At 33.2% G+C, this 14,971-nt stretch overlaps 1 protein-coding gene across 4 annotated transcripts in view; it reads right to left on the bottom strand.

Moving 5' to 3' along the window:
* Positions 1–14,971, bottom strand: part of LOC117211258 (heparan sulfate 2-O-sulfotransferase pipe) — a 117,043-nt gene that overhangs the window by 1,621 nt on the left and 100,451 nt on the right. For all 4 annotated transcript variants that reach the window (XM_033454950.1, XM_033454949.1, XM_033454947.1 and 1 more), the window contains 4 exons: positions 3,461–3,667; positions 3,099–3,178; positions 2,368–2,649; positions 1,199–1,353 (listed from right to left, as the gene is read on the bottom strand). In XM_033454950.1, the coding sequence (XP_033310841.1) occupies positions 1,199–1,353; positions 2,368–2,649; positions 3,099–3,178; positions 3,461–3,667 (724 nt within the window). The remainder of the gene's footprint in view (positions 1–1,198; positions 1,354–2,367; positions 2,650–3,098; positions 3,179–3,460; positions 3,668–14,971) is intronic.

Here is a 14,971-nt window from a genome sequence, read left to right on the forward strand (position 1 = left end):
CATTAAATAATAAACTTTAATTGCTTCGCGTTACGTTCAAAATCAAGGAGGAATTCATCGATAAATCTACTGAGTTTCATCAAAATTTGTTAAATATCAGTACCTGAATTAACGTAGACGATTTTTTTTATCAGTTTGGAAGAAACTTCCTTTTCTGATCTGTATCTTAGAGATGTTAAAGAACAGTATGCGAAATTTTTTTAGCTGAACGCATCTTTTTGGAGGTATTTTAGTTCGATAGAGCCGAAAACGAGGAGCATTTTGAAAATTCGCTGTTACGAATATCTGGCCCACAAAAAACTGTAAAAATCCGCGTAAGACCATAATCGTGCAAAGCGGTAAGTGGCAAAACAAATGATGTAAGCGACGACAGTTGGTATAGCCAATGCCAATGCTCTAAATGCTAATTTTAACGCTTACCGTCTCACGGCAGCCAAAATATAGAAAATAACCCGAACCTAATCCAATACTCGGGATTCAAATGCATACACAGTAAGCCATAGAGCAACTTAGAAGCAGCAAATTTTTAAAAAATGTCATCAAAATCGTACGAGGACGTCGCATAACAACAAATTTTTTCACAACCGAAATTTTTCCCGTCTTATTTTTGGTTTCAGCGACCTGAGAAACCTCTAAAAAGCGTCATTCCAGCCAAATATTTTGCAATCCAAATACGTAGCTAATGGATGAGCAGCTACTGTTGCTTCCCATGAATAATTCATTATTAATTTTTACATTTTACATTTTGGTGAAATTCATGTATTATTACTACGAATCGATCAGCATCTGATACTTGAGAATCTATCAACATACTAAATTTGCGCAAATGGAAAGAAGTTCTCTGAAAGGAGTGCGGGCTTGATTGGTTGTTTTTGCCAAACTCGACACGACAGTAAAGTTAAGCTCATCTTTTGACCGAAAATGTCACGTATATTCAAGCAAAACAACGTTTTCATCTCCACGTTATACTTAATCCTATATAACTGTCGATCGTTAGCTAGAAAATAATCAGAACGAAATATTTTTTCAATACGAGATTGTTCTATCGCAACCATCGATTGTTAATTAAAAGTTAATTATAACGAGGTATTCTTCCCTGTATGATTGCTTTGTAGCGGTGTAAAATATTTGTTTCATAGTTATCGTTGGTTGGCGAAGGATTTACAGTTACATGCAAATAAGAGAACAAAAGAATTACCGTAGTAGACGTCAGTGGCGCCTCGGAAAAATCGGGGTATATAATTTTCCAATACCGTGAGAGTGGTATTTACGTCCTCGAGCACTCCGACGACCGCATAGTGTTTCTCCACTGCCATCTTCGCTCGTTCCAGTGCGCCCACTGTGTTGAACGGGCTTCGAACAAACGACAATTGATGAGTATGACAGGTGCTTGAAGTATGGTGTGACAAAAGGTAAAAACATAGAATCAAACGAATGGCGCGAACAAGGTGTGAATAATGCACAATGTATTCTAGGTTGGAAGAATCTTTTGAAAAACTCGCCGAAAGAATCTCTTGAAAAACTCGTTGGAAGAATCTCTTGAAAAACTCGTCGAAGGAATTTTTAGCTTGATTTCTTTGTTACAGTCTTAGAAGCAAACGAATACGCAACAATATTGTCGTCTTTGAGAATCACAGAATTTTGATAGCTATCAATTTGTATTCTACTTGTCTTTTCAATCAATTTTTAATTTATGCGATATGTATATATGATAATGTACATTCGCATATATGTATTAGGTCGTCCGAAAAGTTTCCTTCGTTTTATAAGGAAATAATGGATGTACAACATTTTTCATTTTATATTATTTTATCGAATTACGTATGATCCATTTTGTTCTATCAAAATAAAGATCACAACGTTCGACAGATTAGGTTTCATATTTGTATAAAGATACATTGTTGTAAAAGACGTGTCTGTAAAAGAAAGACACTTTTCGGGCAACCTAATATGTACGAATTTTTGAATAAATTTCGTATCCTCAAGATGTATACGCACTCTTGACCACTATACACTACAGTATACACTATATACTATATACGTGACAAATTTTTAAATTCTACAAGCTCTATAAACTCTACTATATATAACTTATAACTTAATTCACGATTCTTCGACCAACGATTTTTAACGCATGATATGTAGCTCAAGAAATCTTACTCATCTGCACCAACCTAATAATCGAATCTCTCATACGCCACAATTTGCTTCAGTCAAACAAATCAACGAGTACCTTCAAAGTTACTCGTTTCAGAGGAAAATCCATCGAGCAAAGCGTTTAAACGTAATTTCTTCCTTCTATTTATTCGCATAGCGAAGGAAGATATGCACAAAGGTAATCCCAAGGTACAATTTAAAGGGACCTACGTGCATTTCTCGCTGTGACCGCAGAAGAAAAGCGTTTGCCTGCGATGATCGCCGATTCCCTCGTGAATTTCACCCTCGAGGTATCTACATTCACGGTCCGCCTTAAGTACACAGGACTCGAAGTCCTTCTTCAGCCAGTTCGGATCCGGCAGTGGTAGGTCTGGAAATATTTGCTTTCTCTCGACGTAATACCAAGGTGCTCGCACGTAATAGTACCAGGATATCACTCTCTCAACAGGATCCCGGACTATGTTGATGTAAATTGGCTGTGGCAGGTTGAATCTAAACGGAAAAACGTTCCACGTTAGACATCTCGTGGGAATTTAGCTTACGTTACCTCCGGCTATCTGACTTTTACTCTTCCAGGAAATCCGTTTTTCATCTTTATTTCACGTTTATTTATGTATCATCATCTATCACGGGTTGTCGGTAAGAATGGCGGATAAAGGGATTTGTAGCGGAATTCGATTATTCTGGTTTATTCCTCTTTGGCTCTTTCACGGTTTCATACATTTTTACAACGATGATAGAAGTATAGTAGAATCTTGATCGATAGAACGTCGATAAATAGGAAAAATCTATACTAGCGTCGTGTATTTTCTTTTAGAATTTAATTCTCTAAAATTCAGTAAAATTTACACAGTTTTTATCTCAGGATGTATAGAGTAGTATAGGGAAGAACTGATAGAATTTTAAAGTAATTGGAGATTATTTAATGTTGAAATACTTACTCTGTGAAGTTTGTGAAACACACGTGTTTTATATAGACAGATGGTTCTGAATAGCTGCTGACCATCCTGGCGAGTTGTAGCTAAAACAAACAGGCAATTAATCGTATAAAAGTATAATTTTTTATTTTATTTTCTTGCTTAACACGATCTTGGTAAAAACCCTGAACTTTTACATTTTACAAAAATTAAAGATTATATATACTTATATACACATGTATACTTATGTATAATCTTTAATTTTTGTAAATTGTAAAGGTTCAGGATTTTCATCGTTTGCGCATCTCTATTTTTTAAAGAAATATTAATAAATGTAGAAATAAATATTAAAAATGTAACAGTATTTCATAAATTTTGTTAGGTACCTGTTCGATAGGCGCAAGACGAATTGTTTCGACTCTTTGCACACGATCTCTGTTGAAGGAAAAGCCATTCCTCATGGACAGCCTTCTCAAGAGTTCCATGAAGGTTTGAGAGCCCACTTTCGGTACACGATTGAAGAACAGGACGCTCCGGTCCGCTCTTTTTGTGTTGTTGAGTGCGTCAATGTCCAACACTTCAGTTTCTTTGTACTGAAACCAGGCAAAGTATCTTAAGATTTTCATTCCATTGTTCCCTTTCTAATTTCCTTATTTACGCTATTTATTTTGTCTTTCGCTTTTTCTCCGCTAGAAATAAAATTTTTCTTTCCATTTTCCCGACGTATTAATTTAAACTGTAGTTAATTATAATTACAAAGCTCCTAAGTATGTCATGCTTTTTATCAAATGTAATTCAGTCAAACGACGATAATAAAAAGCAATAATTATATTTGTTTGTTACGTTATGTTACCCAATACAACGAATTACAAGCCATAAATACAAATAAATTAATGTAGAAAACAAATTAATTATAAAATGATCAATGATAATAATATTCGAATATTTCAATCGTATCTAATTTTGTTACATTAAAAAGAAACGAAAGAAACGAACAAAAATCACAATTATATTTTCTATGATAAAAATTAATTTATTCTATACACAGAATGAAACGTAAAACATTTCGCTTCTTCTCAATTTATGTCAATTTTAGTTATGATCTTGTTGGTGCATGCAAGTATTAAGCAGAAGGTAGTTGTCACGACGTTAATCATAGGTTTCTCTCTTTCGTCTGGAATCTTCATTTTCTATCCAGTGGGAGAGTTATCCCATTCCCTTTCGTTGAACAACTATTTGTAATATCGGCAAGTCATTCTAGGATATACGTGCAACGAGTAATTACTGCCTTGTTTCACCTCGTCTTCTGGGTAGTTTCAGCGGTCAGTACAAACGATCAAAGAAAGATATTAGATAATTGAGCGCGCGAGGAACGTAGATGCTACTCAATTTTTTCCGAACCTTGAAAATACACGTTTAAAATCTGGTACTCGATGGGAAATGAAAGTACATAACAAGAGAAAAGGATTAAAGATAGTTTAAAAGTTTGCATGCCAAGAAGTGAATGAATCGCTATTAATTTTCATTGTCAACTTGCGTTATACGACTGATTCGAGTCTTTCCGATTCTTTTCTTCAAAATGCGTAATTTCGATTGCATTCGATCTCGACTTTTATGGAGCTTTCGTGGCTTTGAAATCTTTGCAAAACGAGCAGTTTTATGCACAGACTTATAATTATTACACAATATCGCGGAATTATTAGCGATAATCGTTAGTTAGAAATAAATATAATAAGTCGGAATTTTTTTTTTTTATAGGAAAAGTATAGAAAAAAATTAGACAAATAATCGGAAATTAAGGCAAAGCTTGATTCTTCAATTTTTAATTATTTCTCTTTTTACTATAAAACGTTGAATTATAAATACACTTGAACAAGACGGAGGAACACTGATTTCCATTTCCAACGTTCTATATCTGTTTTTTCGTTTTTGGCAGGATGATCACAATTGCAGGTAATTTCATTTGACACTGACGATAATAATCCTTAACGGAGGATATCGAGTTTACATTTTGATTTTCCTCATTTCAGTTTCATTTTTTCGTTATCAGAATGGCTATTTTTCCAACCTTTGTCTCTCGTATCCTCTTCCTTTTCTTCTGTTACGTTCGGTTGAGCATTCACTCGACATGATCAGGTCGATCAGAAAAACATCGGACCAGCGCTTCCGCAAATTTATCGTTAATGTAGAATTCAGCCTTGTGGAAACTACTCGACGAGCCTTCGATTGCTTATTGCTTCGAAATTTGCTCGAGCCTTTTAAGAGGATGCTTTCTTCGAACGATAACTGCAATTTCTCGTTTGCTCGCTAGTTATTTTATTTTATCTCACGGATGCAGTAACTCTACGTTTATTCAGGTATCGCATACAAACAGGATAAATCAAACGAATGCTAATAACTTCTACCGCTAATTGCACTTGTAATTGCTTGTATTAGGTTGTCCTGAAAGTGTCTTTCTTTTACAGGCACGTCTTTTACAACGATGCATCCTTATACAAACATGAAACCTAATCTATCAAATGTCGTGATATTTATCTTGATGGAACGAAATGGATCATACGTAATTCGATAAAATAATATACAACGAAAAATGTTGTGCATTCATTATTTCCTTATAAAATGAAAGAAACTTTTCGGACGACCTAACAGTATATGGTCACTTCTAGATGTTGTGATGTCACTCTAGACGTGACCTGTAATTGTAATGCACTGTGTTATAGCAAACATATTAATATTTCGACGTGACCATTTTTTAAAAGATGGGAAATATTGAAATATTCCATACCACAGAAGAAATATTGATACCTTAGATTTATTGTCTACTTTTAGTTCCGAAGGTTTATTATTTAGTTTAGTTTAGAAGGTTTTAGAAGGTTTAGGTCTTTTAGCCCAACAAGTTCGTCTTTTCATCTGTATCGTGTTAAAATATTTCGTCGATCCATCGAAAGACGACGTTAAAATCAGAAACTTAGCATGGTTTCTACTGTGGTGCCGTATGATTTTCTGTGACAATAGCGGGGAAGATTCGAATCACAGATTAATCGATTCCAATTATCGTGGAATAAATTTTTCTATTGTACCATGTTTCATTGCCTTTTCATTTCGTTTTCACGCGTACAACGCGGCTATAGTTTTCAATAGAAATTTTTAACGAACAAAATATTTAACATATAGCTTCTACGATCGTAATATATTTCAGTTACATATTTTCTGCTATGTCTATTTTGTATTTATTTCATTCTGAATACTTTTTATCATTTATTATGAATAAAGCTCGTAAACGTATAAAGTAAACTTGTACATAAATTTCAGAAAACTGATGCAGTTCATAAAATTATTTACGACTTGAATTCTCTTTTCTCCATAAGCTGCTCAAATATACAGGGTGGTTGGTAACTGGTGGTACAAGCGGAAACGGGGTGATTCTACGCGAAAAAAGAAGTCGAAAATATAGAATAAAAATTTTTCGTTTGAGGCTTTGTTTTCGAGAAAATCGACTTTGAATTTTCGCTCGGTACGCGTGCGGTACGTTATGCTCACTATATATCGTTGTCTCAATGGAAAAATTAAAAAAAAAGAAAAAATTAAAAAAAAATTTTTATTCTATATTTTCGACTTCTTTTTTCGCGTAGATTCACCCCCTTTCCACTTGTACCACCAGTTATCAACCATCCTGTATGTGCCAGGCTGCACACAGCAAGGCACTTGATCCTTCTTTTCATTCGAATCTCAAGAAAGTGGCAAACAAACTACCACTCAACGATTATGTACCTACACATAACTCCTGTCACACGTTGTATAGAAGACGTAATAGCATCGGGCTCGTCTTTCTTTTCCTGTCCTCGTGACTTGGCATTATGCCACGAATACATTACATCATTACATTATTAGTAGATACATGCGTTTGCATGCTTCTTCCTCGTTTACGGATTCCCTGATCCTTTTCTTCCTGACGTTTTTCCTCCTCCGAGTCTTCCTGAACTTTACATTTTAAACTTTCACGATGATTATTACACGACATATTTTTGGATTTTAAGTTGGAAAAATTTACCAAATGTCTAGCCGGACAAATTGTAAAGTACAAATTAAATAATAATAAAAAAGAATATTGTTGGATCCTCGGGATTCTCATTTTAATAGCACGTTGCGCTCTCTTCCGACGTTTCGTGAACATTGTCCGCTTCTTCAGAGCAGATCTAAAACAGAAACTGTTTGGATATCGATAAAGTTGAACGAATACTATTCTTAAAAATTTTTTCCCGCTAAATTTCATCCCAAATTATTATTCAATATCGAATAAGAAGTAGAAAAGTCACGGGAGAGTTAGGGTTTCGTTATTAAAATAAAATTCGCACGAGGTGAAGTTTCACCCACGATAGATCTTCAGGATTAATATAATATCGAAGCTAAAATTGTTTCGCCTCTACTACACGAAGATACGAACAATGTTCACGAAACGTTGGAACAAAGGACAATGCGCTATTAAAAACACAATCGAAACTCGAGGACCCACACATACATACGTCAATTCTTTACGAATTATGCTTCCCACTATCGACCATATTTGCATAATTTATGATGATTACATAATTTGTCTCGTGATTATCTTTCTAACGACCAACATTGAGAATCTCGTATTTACCTCCACTACTTTCTTTTAATAATTGCAACCTTGTATATAATAATATAACCATGTTTCTCTTGTCCTTTCTAGTCTTTTTTTTTTTCTTTCTTTTATTTTTATTTCAAGCGCAGAGCGGAAGAGCGAGTTACTATAATAATGTCGAGTCATGAGTATTTAGTCACTTGACACTGGGTGTTGGGGTCTTCGACTGGATTCTATTGGTTCTTTTTATCGGGGCTCGTGTGTTTGCTTTTCTTTAGCTTCCGCTTGGTAATTGTTTGATACGAACATGTGGGCCCTTTGTTTGGTTTAATGATGTAATGATGTTATTTATTTTTGTTTTATTAGAAAGAAACGATATACAATAGCAGTGGAAAATTAAACGTAAAGTGAAAAATAAAAAGAAAGGACAACTTGAACGCACATTGATTTTTGTTAAATCAATGTGTTTAAATATTCCGATAAACGACGATATTATTTTCACCTTTTTAGATTCGAGTCTAATATAGATATAATGCAAATTGCTATTTTTTTTTAAAGATCGAGCCAAATAAAATCTTTATCCAGGAAAGTTTCTACGTTACTGTAAGCGAATATGTAGAAAGTATAGATGGAACGTTATCTAAAATTTATTGAGAGATTAGAGTTGAAATTTGTTTTAAATTAGATTATCAATATAGATTTTATTTACTAAAATAGAAATTTGAGTGCAGGAAAAGCATAGGATGAAAGCTTAAAAAATTCAAGGTGAAATTTTCATGAACGCGGATCCTCTTTCTTTTGTTCTTAAATTATTAATGCAAGGTTTCTTGTTAAAGATAATTAACTTTCCGATGAATCGATCTATATAATCGTACGATATATAGTCATGGCGGAAACAGTCGGTGGAATGTAAAGTTTTTCACTGGGACATACATATTTTGCAATCTCTTTTATAAAATAATTATCGGAGTTTCACGTTTCTTTGATTCGCTATTTATAAGAATAACAGAATTGAGAAACTGCCGTTTGAAAACATTCGATGCTTTTTCCTTCACACTCTATATCTTAAATGAATTTTGCTTTGATGAATATTTTCTTCATTTTACATGAATATTGCAACCTGATTGAAATTCCGATAGACCGAGTTTGCAGTTTTATCGATCCTTATCTTCTCTCTTAATATCCTCTTCATGTTATATCTTCCAATGCCAGATGAGAAAACAACGAACATGATCTTACAATAACACAGTGGCGAATGAAATACAAATTCCGATCAATTCTAAAAATATCTAATAAACAAACAACAATATCTGTCCAGTAAATAAGCAAATTAATATAGTCAGTGAAATCATTTTTGCAGATTTAATAAAACTATAGTCAGGAAGAAAGTTTCCAGATAAGATATTAAAACTAAGGATTAAAATATGAATGTGAAATAATTTTAATGCTGCTGTTCCTCTTGAATTTGCCTGACTCGAAACTAACATCACGTTTCCATAGATTTCGCTAAATATTTAGTTCTAGTATTCGATACATTAAAACTCTACTATTGAGTTGACAACTAAATTATTTTTTTTTATTTATTTATTTATTAACATTTACAATCAATTCTCGCATTAAGAAGACAACTAAATGAATGCGGATTTTGTCAATACCACCTAATGACAAAATCCGTAATCACTTAGTTGCCAACCCAATAGATTCTCGTATATTCCATGCTTTTCATAAATGAAGCGTCGTAAGTATCGAAAAATGTGAAAAGAAGATAATCGAGCGAATACGAACGGGAAGACGAAACAAAGAAAAGACCGCAGTTAAGGAAAAATGTTCTGTTATAATTTAATTACGTGCCTCTTTTGTAATCGGAAATTCGTAATTTAACTACTTGAGATATCAGTAATTAGCATTCTACGTGTTGCTAATTTGCATTCTACATATCGGTAATTTGCATCATACGTATCTTATAATTAGTAACGTAAAACATTAAATTGCATGGAATGGTTAATTTTTCTATTAATACGTTTAGTTCACATTACAATTAAAAATTCATCGAAATCCAGCAACGTCGCATCATAAACTTGGATATCCAACAGTTATGCCATGAATTCAGAGTATCGTTCACGGTCGACGTATTTAAGCGATTAACGATTAGGCTGAAAAGCAGCAATGTATTTCGCGGTTTCACGCATCCTGACCACTGTAATGCCCGCGCGTGTTATTTTTCGCTTCTTGTAAGCCTACTTTGTACAGACTACTTCGTCTATTCTGTACAATGTTAAATCTCTGTGTATTTTTTTTTTAAATAACCGTACGATCGTGAATCGTGTGTCGAGCAACAGCCATTGAAATATTTCTAAACGGATCTTCCATTTACACATATACAGTCAGTCACGAAAGTCTACGTACACACGTTGTATATTTTGCATACAGACTTGCCAAATATAATTAACATTATAATATTTCTAATTATTGTGCTTCTTAATTATTATTCGATATCTAAAGAAATATTTTCATTTACGATATACAAATTCTGTCTCTGACAATTCTCATGATTTATCCTTTCGTCTTATAAAAACTACGTCTGTCTCCAGTTCCATTTCTCACTTTTCGTATTTCGTATTTATTATACGCTCTTTCATAACGCGATTACAAAACCAAAAAAGAAGACAACGACGAAGAAAGATATTTTCAATAATAATATCTGTAATAATTATACATTCTGAGAATTTTATCTCGGACAATTTTCATGATTAATTCCTGCACAATCTAAAACTATCTGCATGCTCAATTTTATTTTATCGTATTTCACGTTATTACGTTAGCATTTGGGAAAAACACACAGAGTATAAAATCAAATCTAGTTTACTGCCAGAAACACTCGACGTACTTCGCCTAAGTGTCCTTCCTTTGGTGTCCAATTGATCAGGAGCCAATTGGCCGGTTAAAATTCAATCAACTGGCCTAGGAGACATTGACACTCGATGGAATTCATTGGCTGAGTTTTCGCCATTGTTCCAGTTCCTTCGTTCGACGGACAATGCGGGTCTGTGTCGAGCCAGATCGAGCGTTTTACCGTTTCTCAGGTGTGCGTGTGTTACATATGTAACGGGTGGACCGGCAACAAGGTCAACTGCTAACGGACAACGACACGAATCACTTGGTTTTCACTGTTTTTCCATCGACCACCATCGTGACTTCGTTTCTTGCTCATTTTGTCGCCCGCATCCTGCAAAGCCACCGCATTCTGGTCCGATTCTCATCATTGGCGATGCTAGACGCCGATGGAACTGGTCGCCTTGATACCGTTCGATTATTTTTACGTTACTTATTTGTCCATCTCTCTCGTCTACTGTGATAATGTGCTTGTTACAATATTTGTTATTAAGACTATTCGCATAATTGTTCTTTTTCAACAGTAATTTAAGTTTTTATGGTACAAATAAAACATTTGAAGCTTTTCCTTCGAGTAAATAGAATATGAGAAGTTTTCGGCTCTGGATAGAAAAATTTGTAAAAAGAGAGATATATTGTATGTGTATTTTAAAATAACGTTGCTAAGTTTGGTTTGTAAAACGGGAAACGGAAATACAAAAATAGAGGTGAGATAATAAATAGCAAAATAATATGTTTTTAATAATTCTGAGAGAAAAGAAAATCGCGAAAGATGATTCAGTTTTAAAATTTTCTGTTCGTTTGACTATCTGTATATCTTGTAAGTATAACAGAAGATTAGTGTAATATATTAGGTCGACCGAAAAGTTTCTTTCGTTTTATAAGGAAATAATGGATGCATAACATCTTTCGTTTTATATTATTTTATCGTATGAACCATTTTGTTCTATCAAAATAAAGACTACAACGTTCGATAAATTCGGTTTCATGTTTGTATAAAGATGAAAGATGTAAAAAGATGAAAAGAAAGACACTTTTCGGACAACCTAATAGTAATATGACAGTACTGTACGATGAAAGAGATTCCATTAGAACAGAATTGTAGAGAAATTGAAGGATTTTCAACGTTAATTCCTTTTTGTAATCTATGGAAAAACTTTTTAAATAAACAAGAGTAAATATACGTATATATATAATATTTGCAAAGTGAACCGTATTTTTTTTCTTTTCTTTATTTATTTCTTTTCCGAATTTATTTTCTTCGAAAAAGAAATTTCACCAGTGATATTGCTATCATTATTCTACCGAGTGAGAAGAATAAAAACAAGAATCTGAAATAACATTCTCAATTCCTGGAATTCGATTACGTTAGAAATATCCTGGTTATCCTTAAACGATTTTCAAAAGTTGTAGATAGCCGTGATCCGGAGAATTTGATTAAATATCGCGAGTCACGATTAGATGCGGATAATTGAATTCGCGCATGGGAATGCCGAGGATCAGATATTCTGTGGAATCCAAGATCGAAAGATTCCATCGATCGAAGTCAAGGCGGAACCGCATGATTTGTAAACCCATAAACGATTCTATTGTATTTCAAAGCTGTTCTGATATCGTACAATGAATTATCTCAACGATTACGTGTATTCCTGAATGGCAGCGAAAAGCTCTTAGGTAGTTTTAAGACTGAAAGATGAACATTGAATGTTTTCAAATGGAAACTTAGAAAAAGTTTATATAAATAATGAGAATTTATATTTTTTTATATTTTATATTTTAATTTGAAACTTAGAAATAATTATCGTGAAAAATTAGTGGTTTAGTATTTGTTAGTGATGTTAGTTTAGGATGGCACAAATAATAGCGCTAATGCAACATTTTATGAATGAGATGAAATGAGTAAATAAAAATGACGATAAAATAGTAGGTCGCGAAATTTTTGTCGCCAGAGCTGTCGTCAAATTTATTCGATATTAAGTTAATAATGATAGTCATTTAATTAGATTTCTGATAGTTTATTGCAAATCATAATTTCAATCTGCTAAAAAAGAATATTATTTCAGGCATTCTATAAATTATTCAATTGTTATTTTACATTTTTATAATTTTACTATAAAAAAAATTACCACTAATTAAACAAGTACGAAATAATTACGAATCAATTAAATTCATTTAATATAATCTCCAATTAAAATTATTATATACATTTATATATTAAATAATATCAACTATTCTCTTAAAAAGGAAAAATCTTGACAAATATTAGGTAAAATCATCGACCTCGTCAATCTTCGAAACTCATCGAAGAAAGTATGTTCCAATTTTCTAGTATGTGCAATACTAGCAGTCAACGTTCTCACCTGAATGTAACAAGAGCTCGAGACTATCATAATCGTATTTATATGGACGTTTCTTACCTGGACGAATCATCTGCTCTACTTGTTTCGCTCGACCGCGAACGATCGTTGCGTTTTTACGATTGAGAAATGTTCGAAGAACCGTGACAGGTGGTTCGTAATTCCCACGCGTTTTGCGTTAATGCGATTAAACATTCTTCGAATGTTCTCGTTAACTTGAACTCTCGATCCGAGATCTTGCTGACGTCGTGCACACGATTATCGTGAGCTCAGATAGACAATAAATTCGAAGATAAAAATGAAGAAAAGGGAGAACGTCCGGTCACGGTTTAATCACGATCGAGGATCTTCCGGTATCAGTTCTTTTTCAACCGACTCTTGCTACGTATATAGGGTGTGGATAAAGTTATGGTAGAATTTATAAGGTGGTTTGTCACATGAGCCTCGCAGAAGGCAAACTGATCGACCGTACTCCTTGTCCGTTTAATAAATTTCTTCCATAAGTAAGAATAATCATTCACAAATGTTGCATATAATAAATGTTGATGCTGTTTATTATATTTTCTTCAGAATTCGGTGTTTACATGATCTTCCGATAGACTGAGGTTGTTGATCTGGTTTAATGAACTAGATATGAGACGTATCGCTACAAGTTGTAAGGTAAATTAAAAAAAAAAATATTCGTAACGTTTGTTTTTAATTCTAAAATTCCTTCTAATTTTTCTACGTAGACGTGGGGTAAAGTTTTATATTACTTATTAAATGGAATATCATGTAGACGATTTCTCCATTGAGAAAGCCTCCATAGCGGTGATCTCTATCGGTCTAACAGATCTGGTGGATGAGTTGTTCAGAGTTTTCTCTGGATATGCTGGTTATACAAATTGTTAGCCAGTTGCTTGCCATGGACTTCTATTCTGCTTTTATAATTTGTGATCGTTTTAGTTATTTCTCCGTAAACTGTAGCAACGTCGAGCTTCGTTTTTGTAACATTATCGTGTACTTCTCAATTTCTGAAGTTGATCAGTGTAGCTCTGCGAACGTCAAGAATATTATCGAACTTGTTGGAAATTTTTAATCGGTTCAAGTTTTATAGAAATTAAGTTTAATACGGGCTGTATATACGACGCGGATAGTACGATAATTAGAGTGAAGTGAAATAAAGTGAAACGTGTTTCGCGAAGAATAAAAATCAAGAAAATGATCGATATTTGTTTAGATTATTGTATTGAAAACTACTTAACATTAGAAGTTTAACTAATATTAGCATTTATAAAATATATCTGATTTTTCGTGATACTAATTAGGAAGATATATTATAATATTTATTTATCTTATTAACAAAATTGATTCATACAGAAGTAGTAAAACATATTATAAACATTATATGAAATTTTGTTATCCCCATGTATCTATCAGATTATAAATTTTATTTAAGGGCACGCGAATTAAAGGGCACATTTTCAATCCTACTTTTCTGAGGATTAAAGTTTCAAGGAAATAATAATTCCACGTTTCTTCTTCCACATTAGCTGTGCACAAAAATATTCCTTACGAAACTTTCACTATCTGATTCTTTAAAACCCCAAACTTCAAAGAAATAAGAAATCTGTTCTGTGTCTTTCGATTTTGCACTGCATCTGCATAGAAATATTCTTTGAACAAACTCCACCATCTGATCTTCTCAAAATTAGACTTCAAAGAAGCAAATTTTATTCCATGAGTCGTTTACTTATTTCTTGATGGACATATATCTTTTTATTTCTTTTACTCGGTTCTTTCTTTACGGCGAAAATAATTTTTATCTTAACAAGCTTAACAATTAGACTACGAATATTTATGCAATTTTTTATTTTCATAAACACAACCAAGCGAATGAAATCTAAACGGTTTACTTTATTCCCTAAATATTGAAAAAACATTTTCGCACATTATATGCGCTTTGTGCGTTTCTATACCTTCGAATTTTTACAAATACAAAATCGCCTGATCATTCTATTCTTTCAAAAAAATGGCAAAACTTACGTTTGCGATGCGACATT

Source organism: Bombus bifarius, unplaced genomic scaffold (assembly GCF_011952205.1).
Source record: "Bombus bifarius isolate JDL3187 unplaced genomic scaffold, Bbif_JDL3187 scf7180000008225, whole genome shotgun sequence".
NCBI lineage: Eukaryota > Metazoa > Arthropoda > Insecta > Hymenoptera > Apidae > Bombus > Bombus bifarius.